Genomic DNA, 23,000 nt, shown 5'->3' on the forward strand with positions numbered 1-23,000 from the left:
TTAGCAGTATTCCGTAATAAAAAGTTATATTAAAAAGAATCTCTCTGCAATACTTTTTTTAATTTGACTTGTATTTAGCATCCCTTCGTCATCTTCTTTATTTCTCATGCCTATTTTTACAGTCTCAAAGTTCCGCCGTCTATCTCATAGTAAATCATTGGAATGCTTAATGTTTTCAATATATATTGCAATCTTAGATCAATTATGGACCTTTGGTAATGTCCATATGGTGTTATGTCACCCGAGAAGGCGTAGCTCAAGGTCATTGTTTAGAATTCTATAAGGGTAATATACCACCACATCAACCAAAACAATGGATCTTAATTTTTTGTAATAGATATGTCGTTTCGACAAAAACAATCTCTAACGTGCATATTGATTACAAGAAAAGCATTTGTCAAATAACACCACAATGGGGAGTGCAGCATTGTAACAATGAAGTTCACAAATGAACATTAACTTAGTGTTTCTAAAATTGGAAACACCGAGTCAACATGCTATATATTGAACGTTATGTGACCATGCATTAGCCCATGAAAATAAAGGAAAATCATAGCATATTTAATACATCAGGTTATAATGATATTGTGTTTGCGATGTTGTATCGTGAATACCAATAAAACATTTTTAAAATATGGTATCAGATTAGATAAAGTTATCTTTTTAATCTTTCATTTCTTTAATCAGTTTGAATTTATTTCCCTGAAGTATGGCTTGATTTGATTGGTGTAACGTCTTATTAACAGCCAGTGCCGTTTATGACCAGTTGTAGGAGTTGGAGTGACACCGGAGTACCTGTAGAAAGAAGAGCAATCTATGGTCAGTACGTTGATGCTGCCCCCACATAAGATTCGAACTCGCATGTGACAATATGTCGGAAATTCTTAGCCACTAGACACGATTAGGAAATACTGCTATTTTTAAAGGTACTACACCACCAATGAATGGTAACTTTATCTATTAAAAACATGAGCGGGTGAATTAGTATTGTTCTGCAGCAACGAAAGCTACTTACTACCACTATAACCATCGATATCATTGAAAAGTTTGAGATCCTATTATTTCAAAATGAACGTAATTCAGATGATCATTTGCATCCCAAAATAAATCCATGACAATATGCTATATATAAAATAAATTACTGATTGAGTAGAAAAGAAAAGCAAAACTTATTAATAAAACATACCATAGTCAATTACATGTAGATAATGCAATTATGGTTAAGACATATAGCACATATAAATGTATGTAGACACTGCAGTACATCTACAATATGGTCAATGCATAAAACATACATCTATAGACACAATTTGGGGAAAGTGAAGGTTCCTACATATACAATGTATATTTAATACACAGAGTGCATGCACAAAAACACTCAACGAATATAATTCTGTTAATTTTGAATTTATTTACATCAACTACATCAAAAGGTATTATGGAAAAATGGCCGCAGTATGATAAGAGCCCAGAAGGAGAACTGGTAGCCAAAGAACCGAGTATACCAGTGTCTCCCACGGTACCACGAGAGACCGGTTCCCCTAGGTTAAAATTTCTGAGGGCGAACTGGACAATGAGACCCCCATCCGTTTACGTAAACCGATTTTTACCACCAGCCCACCTCGGTCAAATATAACAAGGTGGACACCTCCCTCCATGGTACTACGAAGGGAGGGGGGCCCTGCGGTAACGACAGAAATCCTCGGATGAGCCCATGTCCCTCTCTGTCTCCCTCTGGGCTCCGCCCCCTCCCTTAATAACAACAGCGACATAACATATATAAATGGCCATGAAAGGCTTAATAATCATGTAAATGTTTCCCATGAAATTTCCCCAAATTAAAGCAAACAAATTAGTGGAATATTCCACAAGTCCAATTAATAGCTTGCTATTTGTTGTGGAAAGGAATCCAACAGGTATAACATTGGACAATGTCCAATCCATAAGACAATCACACAGAATTATTTGTTTCTGATATAATAACATAATATCGAAAAAGAATAAAACTTGGATTAAATCAAACCTGGAATCTGACCATCCTAATCACATTAAAACTGTTAAGACTCAAAATGTTCCATTACGAACCAAGAACACAGAGGCTGTATCGACAGTTCACATATCTCACACGCGTGTCCAGCCTGGGATTTTCACCATAGACAAGTGCACAATGCTATTCTCTTGAGTCTGTAAGAATGTATAACGTGCAGAAAAAGACCATGTACCTGTATCCCACTTCTGTGCTTGATCCGGTTTTCTTAACAAACAGTGCTTCCTGACATTCAAGACCTCTGAAATATACAAGACATCCTGGCAGCATGAAAGTTCAAAATAAGGGAGGCAGGGTGGGTTTGATAAATTGTGTGCCGTGACAAATGGCTAACCGTAAGTTATAATCCAATAAAGGAAGGGTGCGCTCGATTGGTATCTCATCATATTAAAGGTACCCAACATCATTCTAAGTGGGGCGCGCTCGATTGGTGTTTCGGCCTATTAAAAATACCTAGTACCTACATGTAGCATATCCTTATTGTTACATATAAACTATAAATAAAGCATTCGCTGGCATTAAACATGTTTATCTGTTATTTGATAAACGCTAATAAACTTGTCGTTTTGGTTATGAAGAAATATGGGACCGGACATAGAACACACAGATAATAAATGTTTAATAGAGATGGTTAATATTTTTCTATCAATATAAGTTATGTACATGCAAAGTATCATGAGCACATGTACAAGCAAAATACATATTTGTGTCCATGAAAGCACACTTGTCTACTAGTCTTTTACTCTGAATTGATTTATTCTGTTGATGGATATTGGTACTTTTTTGTGGATAAATTAAAGAAGCTGACACTATATAAATGGATAAATAGTTGCCTTTATGACTAAAATTACTGCAGTATACGTATGTCTTGCATTGCATTTATTCGCTGAGTACATACACTGTACTTATTTAGACATCTAATATAAACATCTTGATTTGGGAGAAAACACGCATACAAATTTGTAAGTCGGCTTTCTACGATGACAAAGGAAATGATTGATATGAAATAATGTTATGATGGTGATTGTTGGCGTTCCAAAAAAAATTGATCTGAGTATGAATATAAATATTAAATGTAAACAATAACATGTCAAACAAAATATTTTGCAACACAACATATTTTTTCGATGTTTTATTCGACTCAAACCCGTGGAATTGGTTCCATCAGCGCAGTTTATATTTTGGTTGCCATGGTAATTTTTGAAAACTAAAAATCAATGATTTGATACCAATTCTGACCATATCCTCTTTTGAAATAAATACGAAAGTTAAAAGATTACTAAGCCTGTTACATACATTATGCTTTCTGTAGTTGAAGCAAGACAGGCGAAACACTAATGCAAACATTTTCAAAAATCATCGGTTTTTAATGTTGTTGGATACCATGGTAACATTAAAAATTAAATTGAAATTATGGCATTTAATAAAATTTTCAACCCTTCAGCCAAAATATACTTGATGGTCAGGTTGATAAATGAACATCTAAATAATTTTCGTTGTCCTACGAGTGACAAAGTTAAGAAACTTAAAAAATTCTGTTGTCATTGTAACATAATTAATGTGAAAACATTATTTTTCTTACAAAATTTGAAAAGGTATTGATCTGAATTTTCTAAATATATATGGGTTGATTACCAAAATTGTTGATGCAAAAGGATGAAAAATCACTTTGAAAGAAAATGTCGGTTTTTTGGGAACTCTGCTAAAAATTCTTGGGAGTTAAGGGGTTAAGCAGTGAGCGATAGGCAAAGACGAAATATGAAATATTGCCAGTCCAATATATATAATTAGTTTTCTTCGTCAGAAGATCGCCAAGACGGGCTAAAGAAGATAAGCAAAAAGCTAATGAGGAGTGTAATTGAATTAAATTACATCAGTGCCTTATATTGTTAAGCGTTATCACTCCGATTAAAAAACATATCCATTTTTTAGGGAATATTGTGATATTTATCGATTTTTTAGGGGGAAAAAAGCTGAAAATTTCATGGTTTTCCCGTCATTTCACAAAACTGAGAAGACGTAACGTTATTATTATTATCTAATTGTATTCAGCATGTTTCAGTGATATTAAAAATGTGTTTATTTACTTTTAATGGTTTGTCTGGTTCTCTATCTCTGCGCGTATATGCGAGTGTCATTTTGGCCATTTTGATAAATTTTTCGGAGGGTGGTGGGGGAGGGTTCCCTCTCTTTTTCCGACCTCATTGATGTGATCTATCTTTTTATAGTACATATGTGTTTACGAAAGGGTTGGTGCAATTCGAAATGACTGTTACAAGGTGTTTTGTCCATCTAATTGTTTACTTGTAATGAAAATTATGATATTTATCGATTTTTTAGGGGAAAAAAAGTGAAAAATTTATTGTTTTCCCGTCATTTCACAAAAATGAGAAGAAGTAACGTCATTATTATTATTTAATCGTATTCAGCATGTTTTAATGATATTAAAAAATGTGTTTATTTGCCTCTGATTATTGTCTGGTTCTCTATCTATGCGCGTATATGCGAATGTGTCATTTTGGCCATTTTTGATAACTGAAATCCAAGATGGTCGCCATATGACCCCCATGGAACATTAATTGTCACTGGCAACAAGCATAAAATGAAACTAGACATCATACCATCCAACACGTTACCCTCCTGATTGCCTTGTGTTTGCATATGTTTCCTGTTGTTTCGTCACCCGGTTAATACTTTGTACTTTTCCTTACTTTTTCTTCATGGCTTCTCTCTTGACACCGCTTCACTTTTGGCTTTTCGTGGAACACTCGCCCCTGTGAGGTAGGTTATTGGTTCTGTCCTCTGTAAGTCTATAAAAGTGGTAGTTTCTGCTTCTGTCCAGCGCTCAGCATACCGGGATTAGGACTAACAGTTAACCCGTTGTCAGTATAATGTGACTAGGTGCGGTGTGTTGCTTGGAGTTGTCGGTGGCATGTTTTAGTGATATAGCACATAAAATCAAACAAACAAAACTTTTAATCTACTTACCAAATGAGAGCTTGGGATTTGTCCGTAGCTTTGCTAATTTTTAAAGGTACTCTACCGCTGACAAGTGGTTTTTTTCCAAAAACAAGAGCAGACGAATTAGTGTTTTTCTTCAATTACAAAAGTTATCTACTTTACACCTTTACCAGCATTGAAAAGTTTGAGCTTCTAACTTTGCATATATAAACATATTAAAAATAATTAATTACATCCCGAAAAACAATTTGGCACTATGTCATATATGGAATAAAGTTTTGATTACGACTACACCAAAAGCAAAAAAAATAATTTTGTATTATTTTTGTGTGTTAATAAAACATATTTATACACCATTAAACACTAATTATTGTAAAATTGATCAAAATTGTTTATGCTATGTCGGCGGTGGAGCATCTTAACATTTGTCTCGTTATTGAAACTTATGGATTATACAATTCGTTCCGTGTTGAATTTCCCAGTAAGAGAAATAAAACAAAAAAATGACAAAAAAAAAGACAGATGACCCAATCCTAGTCATAATATACTTCATACTATTTCCAAAATTTTATAATCAATATATCGTTTTAATGTATATTTTAAACTCACTGTGTTATTTTACAATATATCATCGAGTTATATCCCTTGCAACGCCATAGCAATACCGAAGATGCCGATATAAACAGTTTAACAGAATGGTATTATTATCATAACAAAATGTCAAGTATTTGTTGGCAAAGCGTATGTCTGGCTGAAATGCATTACCCCACCTAGCAAAGCAGATAGTTCAATGCTCTTTATCTGAATTCAGAACTCATGGCAAATATTTCAAGCATAAATCATGCATTTTCTATTTCGTACGCTTATCATAGTATAGTATTTTATCAGACAACGATTCTCACTGAAATACAGTCTTGTTGTATGACACGCCTTTTGATAAACTATCTAAAGTCAAATCACTTTAAAGATGTTACGTATTTTGAAATTATGTCACTTTTAACCTTAAGGGCAATGCAAACGATTTGCTTAAGATAAAAAATCTGCATCTTTTTTTTTTAATTTTTTTTAATTTTTTTTCTTTTTGCATAATTACATTACAACACAATGTACACAGTCACATAAAACAATATACAGGTACACATATATATGTATTCACAATCACATATCACTCGCGAGCACACATAAAAACACACATACACACACCCACACATCCTCACACCCACACACTCCCACCCACACACTCACCCTTACACACACCCACATTCGTGCAAGAATGTACACACAAATATTTCATTTTAAGGGAAAATTTTAGAATTGAATTTTATAATTGTTATAAATAGCACAATATTAATATCAAGTGTATTGTTGTACTAGTTTAAAAAAACGTATTTGAACAGGCAATGTATTTTCAATCACAACTTACAAAATCAGTTATCCAGTAATAAAAAAATTATAATGATTTATCTTGAAATATCTTATATATTTTACTCAAATGACTTGGTAAATATCTAATGAAAAACACATTTCTAATACTCAAATGTACATGTATCATTGTACTCTCACACATATTCTCTGCCTCAAGCGCATACACCCACACACAGTAATCACGGATGTGCATAATGATATATTACATTTACATGATACGCGAAAAAAAACATAAACATTTTTGTTGCCATTTATTTTTTTAAATAATACAGGACTAAGTTATGGATAAGAAACTATGATTGAGTAATACAGAGTATTGTAGTTGGTTTCTTAATAAAATAAAGAAAATCAAATGGTTGGACCAGCATAAGTGATTGATTTTATTTCAGAGAAATCATTAGCTGAAAATATTTTGCCAATTTTCCCACAGTTTGTTAAATTTGTCAATAGTCATGTTTTTCTGGGCTAATGTTTTTTCAATATTAAATCTATACAAAAGGAAGTTTTTTATTTCATTTAACGTTATTTTATCATTTTTCCTGGATGAGCAATAAATAGAGTACTTTGTGTGGAGGATTATGAAATTGAGAGGATAAGAAGTTTGCAAATTTTCACTTTTACCAAAAAGAATAGAAGTTAAATTTAATTGAATAGTTTTATTTATTTTATTTTGTATCCACTCTATAAGCATCTGCCAAATCCTTTTAATTTCATCACACTTCCAAAATAGATGTTGAATACTTTCAATTTCAGTTTTGCTTATATTACATTTATTACAGTTTTTTATTCCTATGTTTTTTAGATAAGTGTTTACAGGCAAAATTCTATGTTGTAGTCTGTATTGGAACCATTGTATTGTAGTGTCTTTTGACAGTTTAAAGGTATTTTCATAAACTTGCTTCCAATTTTCAATATCAATATTTAAGTTTGAAGTCCATTTCAATTCAGCTGTATTTGTATTTTGTACGGAATTTATAAGTGAATTGTACATGTCTTTACATCCTTTCTTATTTTTTATCAGAATATTTATATGATTTGGAATAAAAGGTCTAGTTATATCAAATTTTTTCCCCTTTTCTATTTGGTTCGATCTTAGCGCAGTTTTGATTGATTGGCAAATTCCTCTATAGAACAAAAAATTGGAAGATTCTAAATTAAATTTTTGTTTGAAGCTTTCAAAATTCAAAAACATTTGATTTGAATCCATAAAGTCTGATATAAATTTTATACCTTTTTCGTACCATTCTTTATTGAAAAAGGATACATTATCTATTTTAAGAAGAGGATTATACCATACAGGAGATTTTATAAATTCTTCAAGTGTTGTGATGAAGTCAGAATCAGATATGTTTGACCATGCTTGGAAAACATTTTCCCAAAATTTATTATTAGTTTTAACTTTTTTCAAAAAATCTGATCCCATATCTATAAACTTTGATATTTTAAAATGTTCTGTTTCAAATATACTCAAATACACTATTAGTTTCTGGAGGTCAATCATTTTTAAACCCCCGTCCTCATAATTTTTAATCAATGTATCCCGTTTTATTCGATCAATTGGTGATTGCCAAACAAAGTGAAAAAAATTTTATTCAGCGTATTGATTTTATCTATATTTGGGTTAGGAATAGACATAAATAGGTGATTTAATTTAGGTAATAAAATGGATTTTATTACTACAATTCTTCCTATGGGTGTGAGCACCCTTTTTGACCATTGCACAATATTTTTATCTATTGTATTAATTGCCTTATCATAATTCATATTACTAATTTCATCTAAATTTATAGAAAAGTCAATACCTAATAAGGTGAATTTTGTTTTCCTCCACACTAGTTTCCATCTATGGTGGTAGACATCTTTACTGAATTTCTTACTTCCAATCCATATGACATTTGTTTTATCATTATTTATTTTCAGGCCTGATATTTGTCCAAAAGTGTCTAAAACCTGCAAGGCTTCATTAAATGATTTCTCTTCATCTGCATCTTGAAGTTGAAGGTTAAATATAACAAAAGAAAGATATCAAATTAATTTAAAAGAACAAATTTTAGAACTCAGAACACCACACATAACTATTTGTATTGTTATAAATATAAACTTAATCTAATATTCTTAATTAAGTGAAAGTTTAAACATTTTTCTTCTGTATTCTGAAGGACAATCACTGTAATTTCATTGATTATTTAAATACCAAATATACATGTAACCACTTTGTATGACTTTTAAAACTATGTGGCTATTTGTGGCATGAACGAATTCGAATATAACTTTTAAAACTAGAATTACATCATTTTATCTTTGTTTTATCGTATGCTTCATGTATGTAAGACTTATATATAGATAAAAGAGTGTTGTTTTTATTTTTTGATTTGTTCGTTTGTTTGAGTTTTACGGCTCATCGATAACTAAGGCCATTTAGGGCCAAACTACAAATTATGCAACAGTTCTACGGACAGAAGACAAGTAATGATTGTATCCTAATAGTAAAGTTGGTTTATTTTGGAAAATAATTCAAAGCATTCATTAACAGATTAATTGATTTGAAATTGAATTCGAATAGTTGATGGTAATATGATCAATGTCTTTGGCGTTCGAAGTCTAAGAAATAGAAAATACATTCCAAACTATAAAGCCTTGATAAACCAGTGTTTTCATTTCAATGTGATACTACTGTTATTTATTTTCTCATGATATATCTTGAATATTTGTATATTAAGATAAAAAAATCACCCAATTTACTTGATTCTATTTTCACGAAGCACCAGCAGAAATATCGACAACCTTCTATTTGACATTTGACCATCCAGCTGCAAATGCTAATATGGTATTTCTTAGTCTTTATCGTGATTATTGCACGTAACGGCACAATCAAGAAAGTGTAACCATATGTTTGATTATAAAACCAGTTGTAGTTCGTGACGAGCGATGTCTAGTCTATACATACATCCTGAGGGTAGGTGGACTCAGTTAGCATGTAAACATGGTTGTTATAGTTAAATCATCGTGATCACCTGTCAGGTACCTCGTTATGTATCAAATGGAACTACATGTACCGTAGGAGGACGTATGTCAGGGTTTTGTTTGTATTTCCCGATCAAGTGGTATGTCAAAGTTGAAGTGAAAATATATATTATTAACAATAATTATTATGATTTGCAATGGTCTATGCTCACATCGCATTGCTGAAAGTATGGCCTTGTCTTGATACGATTGTGATCTTTTTCTGATACATATGGGTGTTACCATTAAACTCAAAACAAAGATCATAATGCATTAACTAGAAACGATCAAAAACCTGCTAATTGCTTTGTAACATATCCTTTCCAACACGTGTAAATTTTATCATTATCCGCAACAAAAAAAACAATTCTGCTGAATTTTATGTCTCACAAATTGTATATCCGAAACCTTTATTTTTGATATTTTCAAAGTTAAAAATTCAAAAAGTAATTAAAGCAAAAGGTATACTATCAACATTTTCTATAAGAAATGTAACGCAAAACAATGGTAAAGTTTTTGAATTACCAGATGTACGAAGGTTTTTATTGTTGAATACATCTAAACCTAATGTTAGTAAACATATCAAGGTAATATTGAAGATTAAGGCAAATGTTGTAATAGCTTAATCAAATGTTTAATTCATTATTCTCATTGTTCGTTTTATCATATTTTAGAAGGTGATGTTAAATCATTCGAATGTTACACAATAAGCTTTGTCCTAATATGATACTAAAATAGCCACGTCGTGTAGCTCCGTGTCTAGTCTAGTATTCGATCCACATTAATACCAATAATATATACGTGCTCTCATCCTTGTTACTCCCTATTGAATATACCAGTCCACTCCCCGTATACAATCACATTGTTCTTTGGTCTTAGGGACAATAATGAGCTTTCGATTCCAGTTCATTTGGGGGTAAATAAGTTCGACCACAAGAAAATTTGCAACACTTATACTGTATATATCAACAATACAATCATAACTTATACAGAGGAATTATAATCCACCATTTCAGGTAGAGTTAACCACTTACCTAATTATAAAATTAAATCCAATATTTTATGAAAAAAAAAACATAGTGAGTTTAATAACAAATACCATCCAAAACTTCCTCATTGTGGTGGCACTTATCCCCTTGGAGATGTCAATGTTTCCTTATGATAACGGCTATATCGTCTAAAATTGATATCATCCACATCAATATCAAACTTTTTCTGTGTTTAACGTGAATATCTATCAAAAAAGACCTCCGAAATGAGCAAAGGATGAAAATATCAGTATAAAGAGTGTAAAAAGACATCTATGGTCAAACTAGATACCAAAGATTTGCAAAGAATCACTGCAGAATGTGGTTCGTGTTTTGCAAAGTTGGACCCTGTTTATATGTGAAATGTTTATCTGATTTTCTTATAAGTCAAACGTTCGATTCAGGTATTCTCAAATAGAAGATCAATGTAGAATATCTTTGTCTTGTATCAAAACTTGGGCGTAAGTGTCTGGAAGAAGAGTGACAAGTCGTACTATGGTAGATGCGATGCTGGGGATTATCTCACGTTTCATGATATTAACACACCTAACGCCATACTGGTATCACCCAATCAACGGCGGCACGACAGTTTCTATATATAATCTAAAGCTTCAACGTTTTATTCATCTGTGTATATGATTATGCTATTACAACTGTGTATAATTCTCCGAATCGTCTAGATTCATTTACATTTCATGACTCCAGCTGACTTGTAGTCGTGAGAGGTTTCTTACAGCTGTTAATTTTAAGGTCGCAAATGCACGATTTGATATTTTGATTATGCAGTTTATCATTTTTGATGCCATTATAAATTAAATTAGCCATGCACGTTTATATAGAACAAAGTCCTATCAAGTCGTTATAAATGTTATATATATTGTTACGAAATTTAATCATATTTCTGATGAATAGTACACTTATTTTGTCACTAAATTATAGCCCAAATACATTGTATATATTAACTACTGACAGTGCAGCGATGAAATATTTTATATACAACATTTTATATACTAACGACATATAAAGAAATACAACAGGTGCAATTATATCAAGTGAAATTTTCCTGTGGTGAACTACTAAACTATGTATTTTTAAGAAAATGAACTAAAGACGTATCTGAGTTCAGGTTTTTGAAGACTACTGACAAAACACAACGAGAAACAAAGTCTTAATAGTTTGTGATGTTGTAACTGTTCTATGCGTATATTATTTTGTGTCATGACTTTCATTCAGTGTTTCTATGACACTAGAAGATGGAGAAGCAATTTATTCTTTATCAGTCATCCTTTATAATGAAATAGAATATCTTGACAGATTTTGTGGAATATAACTTTATATCTTTCCCAGCTTCGGTTCTTCCACATATTATGAAGTTATAAATAGACTTTTGTTGACAGAAATTTAATGACAAACTAAATGGGGTTTTCCACTTTCCCTTCATGAATATCAATGTGTCGTGTCATAAAAATCAAAACAGAAAGAAGTCATTCTCTAATTCGTTTTAAAAAATGTAATATCTTCCTATTTTCAACATCTTTTTAACATAAGTGCGTGACCGGTTTTGACACGCTTAATGAAAGAAATGTTGGTTATAGCACAATATTCAAAAATACAAACGCGTGCAATTTCTTGTCTATGGGCCCCATCTCTGACAGGCATGGCAAAACACCTTACTGTAACATACCTGCCGAAAAAGAATATTTAAAACGGCAAAAGGTAGTCATTAAATTCATAGTATATACACCTATAAATATGTCATTATAAGCCTGTTTTCCAATGTTAGGCAATGTACCTGAATAATCAATTGTTTGTTCATCTTTACTAGCCGTGATTAATAAATCAAATTAGATAATACGTATTTGTTCTCTTTTTATTTGACATAGCTCTATTTGTTAACATTTATTTAGTTATTCATTTTGGTTTTAAACCCGGATCATCACTGATTACAAAATACACATTATTTCATAAGTTCAATATTACTCAGGGAAATTTACATCCTTAAGTCTGTGAAACATCAGTTTTCCAGCAAAATATACATGTACTATCAATCACACCTGGTTTATTCAAAGGAATTTCCGTCAAGATATATACGAGCATATCCTGTTTCTATATATAGATATTATTGTATCATATATAACAATTAATCTTTATAATGGTTTACAGTTTTAAAGCGTTACAGTTTAATAGCACTTCATATTGACAGCTTTCGGTTATTTTGTTATATATATAATCTTTATTACAGCGATTTCAGGAAAACTTTAAATATTCAAAAACAAGAGGACATCGAAGGCCTGTATCGCATACCTGTTTTGTGAAGTCAAGCAGTATAGATTTTCTCAAAATATTTTTTTATGAATTACATGTATATCCATATTTGGCCCTGCCCCTCCTGCTCGAGGGGAGGGGGGCTGGTCAGAGTTAAGATCTATACATACTATATTCCCCTTTTCACACGAATATTTCTATGTGTCTGGTCAAATTTGGTCATTATCCATGTACAACTATGTGGCTATAACGATTAATGCAATGTTGACGGAAGACGGACGGACTGCACGCCATGACATAAGCTCGCCGACCCTTCGGGCCAGGTGACATAAAACAATAAGACATATCGACATTATAGTTTCCCGCCTTAAGATTCCGTAATTTAAGACAAATATAAGACCGATATTGATTTGTAGGGAGCTTCACTTAAGTTCCGAATTGACTTGTAATTCCGTAATGCTCTGTCATACAAAGTAAATATACATAAATGGAAACTGTCATTGTCATAAGCTATGATGTGTTTCGACCTGTAGACAGAATTTAGAGCCTTCCCTAAAAGGCCGAAGTCTCACCTGAAGTCCAATATATATGCAAAGTGAATGTGTCGATGGAAGCGTTTGACACGATGAATAAAAGGTTTGGATTCTGTCCTCTTATTTGGACACTATCAAGAGAAAGCATGATTTTTTTTCTTGAAAATGCATTGACATATCTGGGCACATTTACCTCAGACATATGTTGTTTTTCATGCTCAAAAAATATTGGAAAAATAAACTTGAATATCTAGAAAAGATGACCGTTTCCTTTTCTTCGAAACTTTGCCGACAGATACATAACATATATAGCTGTTAAAACGCGTATAAATATTATTATACTACAGGAATTCTGTGGTATGTGAAACTTCCGCCTTACATTAGCTTTTAATACACATTAAAGAAAATAAATCTACCTAAAATCACAGTTATTATTTGTTGCCACGCTATGATATTTAATGCAAGACATATTTGTCATGTTCGAAGGAGTATATTTTTTATCCATCATTCTCTAATCCAAGCTCGCCATTGTGGGGCAATGTGTTCTGTTCCCTGACTGAAACATACCAGAGTCTGGCAGTTCTCTGCTGATGCTTAGCACTCAGAATTAAAGGATGGGACGATTGGTTCGCCAATTTTCATTACAATGTGCACATATCAAAAATATGAATGAGAATTTTAATATCGATAATATGATAGAATAGAATATCAATTTTCACATCTTTGGTGACTATTCTAAAGATACCAAACACTCGTGCAAGTCTTTAGTTTAAATATTGTTCATATACAAATGCTCTTGTTCCTATGTATTTGGTTAACTCCATAGTAAAATAAGACATAACAAGATAAGGAATACGAAAGCATTTTATTATAAAGCTGAAAAAGTAATGCAATAGAAAATTTGGGACTTATTTAAGTGTCACTGTGTATAGTATACACACGCGACAAGACATACAGACGAAAAACATTTCAAGGCAGCACGACATATCTGATATACATATAGACATTATACACCTGCACATTGTTATCAAGGTGAAAATCACACGTAGATGTTTCCATGGCCTTGGACAACACATTAAAGGGCCGTAACTGTATGGCAACATCCATGAAAATGTCGCAAAAGACCGACAAAGGTCATAAAACAGTTGGTGATGGATCCTTTACTTTGCTCTCTATGAAAGCAGAAGTATTATTTCGTCCATAAAATTTTGTTACCGTACGGGTCACCTAAACTGAACAATAGAAATATCCAATACAGTAAATACCTCATATATTCATTCAACGAGTCAATGTCATAAGAATATAACATCGTAAGACTGTTGATTCGATAACCTCGTTAAATGAAATAATGAATATGCATTTTCGGTCTATAACTAGTTATCGATTACAAAGCACTATTAACTTCCAATTATAACAAAGAATATATTTCGAAGTTAACAGTTTTTCATTTCCGAGTAACTTTTTAGATAAGTGTTATTATTTCTGTTTTCAACAGCTACATGTTATATTTGGTACATTGTTAACAGGCGCAATATTTGGTTGTTTTTCTATAACACCACCTTCACACATTACATTGACGTTAAAACAATATTACACTTTTTCATTGCCAATAATACTACAAAAGGATATGATTGGCAGTGTATGTTACAAAAGTCTTAATGTTCATTAACACGATAATATAAACATACTTATTTTAGCGCTTATCACGTTGGAATTGTTGGCGCCAAAATCTTATTTCAAATCTGTACATGATTTATAAACCTATTTTGATGATTAATCAAATTCATTATTGCGCTATCCTGATTATGATTTTCATTTTTTGTGACAAAATTTGATAGCGTCAAAATAAGTATGTCTTTAGTATGTGATAAAACTGTTCCTTCTGAGACTTTAGCACTATAATAAATCCAATGGAAATGCAAATTCATTGTATTTCATGTAAACAAGTGTCTTTGTCGAATAACATTCAAACATATATTTAGGATCCACGTGTATGAAACACTTTCTGTAGGTATGTCAGGCGAATGGTTTTTATCAGTTCTGGTTTCTCGCCCTTTTTGCTCTTGATACCAGCCTTGGATAGAACATGTTTGTAAAACTTTTCATCTTTCTGGAACAAGCAAGACGAACATTCTCCGGCTTTCTTCAGCCACTCTGTGTCTTTTCTAGCAGTGTATCCTGTAAAACAATAATAACCGACATTAAGCAAAAGAAAGCAAAACTAAAAAGAATATTCACTTATGGTAAAAAATTAACTAAACATATATCTTTATCAGTCATAATTATATTGAACTATTTTCTAATTATAATAAATCTATATACAGTTGTCATTTTCAAGATGAAGACTACAAAACGATCATATTTTTTAGTTGACACTGGAATGGCTATTAATGCATTCATGTTGTTAATAAGTATAGCATAACTTGTTTTTCATATTCATGACGACATTTTTGTATGTGATTAAGTAAATCTTACTTATATGACAGTGATTATAAAGGAATTCCTGTACGGACAGTACATTGTGTTATATTAATTACACATGCATTATTTATAAAGTTTAGAAATGTCCTTCAGCATTTAAAAGGCTGATTAAAACTGACCTATACCGATAAATTATAACGGCTCTTGATTAGTTTATGGACAGGTATATAAACTGCAACATATGTTGCATAGTCACATGACTTGACATGACAGAGCATAACGTGATCTCAGTATAACACGTGTTCAATGACAGAAACACGTGCAAGGCAAAGGTGTTGATAGCTCACAATCAAAATAATTTATAACACCATGGGCCTTGGGCTGGTACCTGCCGTTTTAGGTGTATCTTATTGTCCTATTTTCTGCCAAATTTCGGTTATTTTCCATATAGTCGTCATGGATCTTTTTGTAAATGACCTTGCGGTATTTTTTAACATATTAATCAAATTGCAATTGTTATGTTACATTCTTCTTCATCTTTTTTTTCCTCATAAATTATACGTCTTTAAATGGTTTACATGATATATGATTTTAAAAAAGTGTCCATGTTTTATAAAATTTTCAAAGTTTGATTCGGAATAAAATTAGGTAGCTATTAACATATTTATTCATAATTTTGTCTGATTTGTTCCTTATAACAATGTCAATTAGGTCTGTGTGTTTTGGTTTCTGTCCGATTTGTACCAGTTTTATGGATGAACCTGTACATACCTGATTTAAGTATTTTCCTGGCAATGTCCAGTGTTTGGAGGTCAGTTGCATAAGTGGCGAAATGAAGTGCAGAGTGACCTTCAAGGTCAGTCTGATTGACGTCACATCCACACTTCAACAGATGTAAACATGACCTCTCTGACCCAAGGTGTAAACCAATCAGAAACGCAGATCGTCCCATGTGATCTGTGTCATTAACTCTGGCCCCTGTAATGATAAATGGTATATCGTAAAAAGTGATCAGTCGGCTGTCCTAAAACCGGTATAAAACTGTCAAACAGGAAACACTAAGATCGACCGACATTGCCATCGGAATGTCCAGTCGTGGGAAGGCAGGGATTGTATGGATAAATCATCTAACTTATCCTCGGAGATGGTTTCCTTGTTAGTTTTGTGTTGATAATGACAAATAGTACTACCACAACATAAACATCGTGACTTCCATCGTTGGTGGTAACAAATAAGACAGGTTAATCATAAGGTGGGCGTCAATCAAAGTTTATTGATTTCACCATTATGTCAATATACCTCAATATAATGTTTGTAATATTGTCCATGGATCTATAAACTTATGGAAAACAGAATCATTAATATAACTTACGCCTACCTGATTTTATTAATAACTTCGTCATCTCGATGTCGTCTTTGATGGTGGCATACATCAGCGGCGTCTCACCACTTTTATTGGCGGCATTTACATTGCAGCAACCTGCAAAGTCAAATCATATAATGACATTTTATAAAAAGCAAAACGTTGAAAGGGGACTGAGAAAAACAATTCATTTTGTTATCATTTTGAGATTTTCTTTATTACAATATTGAAAAAATGTTGAATTGCACATGAGCAACTTGGTTAAAATATCATAATTTAAGACCCTATTTTATCTTAGGATGCATAGAATAGATTTTCATTTAATTTAGTTTTGACCACATAGGCATGACCTGTGTAATATGACACATACAGAAATATTTTTTCATCAAAGGCGACGCACCCTAACTACGGTCACAGTATGTACACTAGGTATGTACATATATTCAACCATAACGACGACCCCATTAAAACAAAGTTTCAGATAAAAATAGATCACGAGGATGTCATTAATTCCTCTTCAGAAATGTACTGACAAATTAAATTGATATTACCTGATATAGTTTCCGTATATGAATTAATGAGGTAGAGTAATTGTTAATTAAAGTCTACCTGTTCAGGAAGCTATGTTAATTACATTGAAATATTAACAGCGTTCTTCCTAGAATGGATGTTAATTTTAAAATATTCTTGTTCCAAAGAAAATCTAATGGGAATTTTATTTTTTAATAGTAACCTGCTATGACTAGCAGATTACACGACCATTTCACCGTGGACATTGGCTTCTACTTCACTTACAGCAAAACACGTAAATCTCAGTATATAATAGTTTGCATTCGTTCAGACGATTCTTACTAGTACAGTCCGGAAAAATATAATATTTATTTTCTTAAAAAGCAATTTTGGAATACTGATTATGTGTCAGTCACTAAATTATCCTTTGAAATAGCGTTGATAAACAAAATATACCTTGTTTAATAAGAAGTTTGAGAACATCCATACTTCCAGCGTCTACAGCCTCATGAAGTGGAGTAATTCCTTCGTTATCGCCAACATTCGGGTCACATCCGGCAGCAAGAAGCTGAATAGCTACTTCCGGTTGGTCATATCTTGCAGCGTAGCAAAGAAGACTTCTTCCATGAGAATCAAGTTTGTTTACTTCTTCACAACTACATTTATGCACTGGTGTATTTTTCGGTGGATCGGAACCCTTCCTCCTGCGTTTAAGCAAAGGCGTCGACCACGATAACAAACTCCAGCTCGATCCCGATGACGTGATAGTCATAGTGTGTTAGCACTGATTTTAAATGAAGACCTGAAAGCATTGAAGTTGAATATCATTATTGATTCCAATACATTTTAAAGTTTCTACAAATACATGCGTATAGAAATATGCAAATGTCGTATTCAGACATATGTATTCAACAACACTGTTTTCACTATCATAATACGCTGAAAAAATAAAACTGCACAAATATATAGAGAAAATAAAAAGTTAACTGTAAACGTATTAATGCTAGATTATTAATATCTCAGGACGTTTAAATGATACACATGTGAAAAAGGATGAAGACATCTCTATATGTTACTTACCTTAGCGTGTTGAACGAAGACTGTCCTCTCAACAGAACAGATTGATATGATACACAAACCGGACTGGGAAACCCTAAATATGTTCCAGTACTTTCCCTAACCTGTCACGGTTGTCCATCATTGCTGCAATAAGCTCCGCCTCTTTTCCCCCGGGCAGGTAACATTCCGAATCTGAGATGCGTCATACATTGTAGGTATACATTTATATCTTACACTTGTCAATCACTACATTTTCTGAAGCCCTCCAAGTGAGAGGTGATGACAATAAATTGAAATTAAGACAATCAAATAAATTGAAATAATTTAAAATTGATTTTATTTTTTAAATACATAGAAATGTCCAAATAAACAGATAAAAAGTCATTTTCTACAGGTAATCGAGACGGACACATCAGAGCCTGAGGCAAAAACTCTTTTATGTGTCAATCAAAGTAGTTATGAATTATAAGCCCTGCCTACGATGTTCCAAAGCTAGCATTTAGTGATGTGTATTTACGTTGTTTGTTGTGCCCATCACAATCAAAGACCAATACTAATTGGACTTGACCTCGCTGACCGGACAGTCACGTATTATATAATTATATATGTACTGGACATTCTAATGCCAAATTTAATGGCGATGTTTTTGTAGTTGAAGGCAAAGCAAATTGGAATATTCCTGTATATTTCAGTCCGGTCGCTTTCGTTATACGTAAACGATGTGTTAGCTTAAACAAAGCATTCTAAAATATATTTATGCGTGTTATATAGCTAGCAAATAGCTAGCAAATAGCTATATAGTTTACCTGTGTACGTCTCGTTCTGTTGCGCCTCGTATCGATTTGAAAAGGAGAGGGTGCATTTGCCTTCAACAGATTGATTGCTATTTATTGATAAAGAACATTAACATTCGTGCGTTAGCCTTTTAACCGCATTTCCTTAATTTCATTCTTTCATTAATATTGCTATTTTGGGAGCCTGTATCCGTATTGCTCAAAAGTCGAAAATACTACGAACGCTAATTTAATTTTAATGTCCTACCCACTTATTGATATACATGTACATATGTGTGTAATTAATTTAAATGTAATATTAATTATACTGTCATTTCACAACCTACAAGCATTTAATTTATAATGTATGCATTGTTCAAAAGGTTTCACTGCATCACTTATTCAAAGTAATTAATCTGTGTCCGATGTTATGTTCTTTATTTACGAAAAAAACGTGCACTTTGCCTTGTCCTTAGATTAGTCATTTCCATAACAAAGATAACAGTATAGAAGAGAACAACGATAAAATTACACATGTAAATGAAACAGAAACCATTTTGGGGTTATAACATTATTATGCAGGAAATTCTCACATTGCGAGTCACGAGTCATATTGTTCATCCGAGCTAAAGTTTGTTGTTTGGCGAAAGTATTCCCAATAAGGTCATTAGGATTAGGCCTTTACGGTCTCTATCAAAGGATTATTTTAAAATTATGTACATATAGCGGCGAGTCTGTATTTTATGAACAAATGACATTACGATTGAAACATTACCTCAATCAGATCAATAATGGATGATCAAACTTCAACGTTTATGTAGGCCTCCAGGTGTTCACACTTACTTACCATATATGTGACCTACTAAATGTAACCAATCGTTCTTAGTAGAAATTGAAAATACCGCCGTTAATTGTTTTCAAATTCGAATTCATGCCAAAACAATATTTTGTTGTTATTTATTAATGTCATCTTTTATCTATGTATCCAATACATCAGTAAGGAATCGTTAATGATCTCTTGATACTTAAAATGAAACCATGTATTTTACGTGTGTAAGAAACAATTGACCCTATTTCCGCACCAATTGACCTAGTTATGTATTCCATACCTGTCTCGAAGGCCGATATGCGTCACAAAAGATCACTGTGTTGACAGCTATGGTGTATTGCGACTGGTACACACATAAAAGTTATATAAGTTATCACAAATCCTGACATTTATCGTTTTAATTCGACTGTTGACAGATAGTTAACCTACCAGAGATGGAAAACAGAAATACGACAGTCTACATCAATGTACAACACTATATATGTCAGGATTAGGCGGACATAAGAACTGTAGCTCTTCTTCCTGGTCTTGCTATTGCGACTCCCCTGAATACTCTTCCACATGGCAGTATCATTCGATAATACCTAGGATTCATAAATGATGTTACAGATTTATTGCAAACATATCCTTGCTGTCAATACATGGAGACATAATTCAGTATGCTAAAAATGTATTCTGCAGCTGGTTTCATAATTACAGTAGATAATCATAACATCCGGCAATTAGTGCAGATGATTCGATGGCAAGGTTTTAGTTAAAGTGAAAAGAGTCCTAAAATGTCCAGGCCGAACACTCCCATCCCACTCGTATGCACTGTATTTGGTGAAGTTAATGCATGCATGATTTACGGTGCTATCAAACTTTATCTGATTTACTATCTCACTACTGAAGGAAAGAAATGGCAATTTAATATATACATAATATTAAGAAAATCTTTTTCGAATAATACATTTGTCGGTATTGACATTCCTCTAGTGACTATTATTTGACACATTTTTTTTCAAATGATCTGTGAAAAGTATCAAAGGTGTCATTCGAGTAACGCTTGCAACCCTGAAAACGACAAATTAGTCATTTGGAATTTATGTTCATTTTTCACAAAGACGTGTTGGAAATAAACGTGTTTCAAATATATTCAGACAAAAGTCGAGCCGACCCATCTTCAACAGCAATGTAATGTCGCCCGTGGCGGGAAAGTCATGTTCACGTGGTAAAATTGGATCACGTGTGTCTAACGAATACAAATAAAACGCCCTTAAAATGTACATGCCCTCCATGCGTAGTTTCACGCCTAAATGACGTCGAAGATTTCTATATTTGGTTTTAATTCAATGTTCTATTTCATCTTCTAAATAATGTCTTAACGGTTCAAAAGACTTTAAGCATTTGCACATTCAAACAGATTGACTAGATTTAGTGTAAAAAGAAAAGGTTTCTAATTAACACATTTAACCAAACATATAAACATTTTTTTTACTAGCCCGAACGTGTAAATTGGCAGTTGCAAAATTAATTTCAAGGCTAAAATTGCTTAAGTTATTGCTTTTTCATGATCAAACTAATGCAAATGTCATGTAGAATAACGATTTTCTGTCTCATAATGTTGACAAAATAACCTTAAATCTGCTAAGGTGACCGAGTTGAGTGTGTTGCTTTGTCTCTTCGGCGGTATGCTTCAGTTATATAGCACTATAAAAAGGGCAACAGTTCCACTATACAAGAAGACACAGCACGAATATACCGCAAACACTCCCAAAACACTCATCGCGCACTTCATACACGTTGCACACCGCATACATGGGAGGCCGTCCTTACATGACCCTAGCTGTTAATAGGACGTGTATTAATCAAATGAACAAATAAACAAGCAAAGCTATTATCAATATATAATGACACCTTCATATATTAAATAAACAAATATTTAAATAATTACTACTTTTACTAAACAAGCACCACTTTACTTTGATTATATTCACTGAAACCGTATCCACTGTCTCTACTAAAACTAAAAATCAAATCATATGCGGAAAAGTAGATTATTTTTAATGGTAATGATATGTTATCCCACCAGGACATACTGACAGTGATTTCTCACAGTATTTCTAATCATTACATATTGTTATGATGCATGCAGGATTAAGGAAGTGACAAAGAAAAAACACTTTGCCAAGATTTTTATTTTCAAATTTATTTTTGAAATATACTATAACGAATGTCTGCAGTAACCGCATTCAAGGAAACACATTTTCTCTCAATAATATCCGTATCCTTCCAAATAAAAACTATTTTACAGGACTGACTCGTTCAAAATGGCTTCATGATATTGTTTTGCCTTTTGTGTTCGCGTTAAACGTTTACCAGTGTAAGAAAGGTTTTTGAACAGTTTGTTTGTTTGATTTATTAACGTCCTATTAACAGCTATGGTCATGTAAGGACGGCCTCCCATGTATGCGGTGTGTTGCGTGTATGTTGTGCGAGGTGAGTGTACTGGGAGACTGCGGTATAACAGATCGGTTCGGTAAACCACTAACCGAATACGCCATACACTAAGACATTATCTTTGATTGTTCCGCAACTATAAAGCCATAAATATCATCAATATGGCAAAAGAGATCAATTTTTATTTTATTTCTACAGCACGTTAGAGTTGCATTCATACATAATTTATAAATCTTTAAAAAGATTTGTTTTATTTCTTCTCAACACGAACTTCAAAATTAAAACATTTTATCTTTTATTTCATTCATTGATTTCCTTGTTATTTTACGCGAAAATACTGCTGT

The 23,000-nt window shown here is 32.7% G+C and overlaps 1 protein-coding gene across 1 annotated transcript; it reads right to left on the minus strand.

Annotated features, from left to right (window-relative positions):
• Window positions 1–14,112: 14,112 nt before the first annotated feature.
• Window positions 14,113–18,949, minus strand: LOC138314929 (ankyrin repeat domain-containing protein 24-like). Its single transcript, XM_069255567.1, has 5 exons — window positions 18,637–18,949; window positions 18,013–18,358; window positions 17,062–17,163; window positions 16,455–16,661; window positions 14,113–15,440 (listed from the first exon to the last, which is right to left on the minus strand). Exons 2-5 carry the CDS (start codon window positions 18,326–18,328, stop codon window positions 15,241–15,243), a joined length of 825 nt encoding a protein of 274 aa, XP_069111668.1. The 5' UTR covers window positions 18,329–18,358; window positions 18,637–18,949; the 3' UTR covers window positions 14,113–15,240.
• Between the last annotated feature and the right edge of the window lie 4,051 nt (window positions 18,950–23,000).

The sequence above is a fragment of the Argopecten irradians genome, chromosome 2 (genome assembly GCF_041381155.1).
Source record: "Argopecten irradians isolate NY chromosome 2, Ai_NY, whole genome shotgun sequence".
NCBI classification, from domain to species: domain Eukaryota; kingdom Metazoa; phylum Mollusca; class Bivalvia; order Pectinida; family Pectinidae; genus Argopecten; species Argopecten irradians.

Bases quoted from the DNA above. Each gene is read 5' to 3' on its own strand.
- LOC138314929 (XM_069255567.1), bottom strand. From the start codon at position 18,328: ATGACTATCACGTCATCGGGATCGAGCTGGAGTTTGTTATCGTGGTCG. The intron at 16,662-17,061 runs GTAGGCGTAAGT...TTATCATTACAG, and splicing joins GAAGTTATTAATAAAATCAG to GGGCCAGAGTTAATGACACA. The intron at 15,441-16,454 runs GTATGTACAGGT...ATTGTTTTACAG, and splicing joins CAGGAAAATACTTAAATCAG to GATACACTGCTAGAAAAGAC.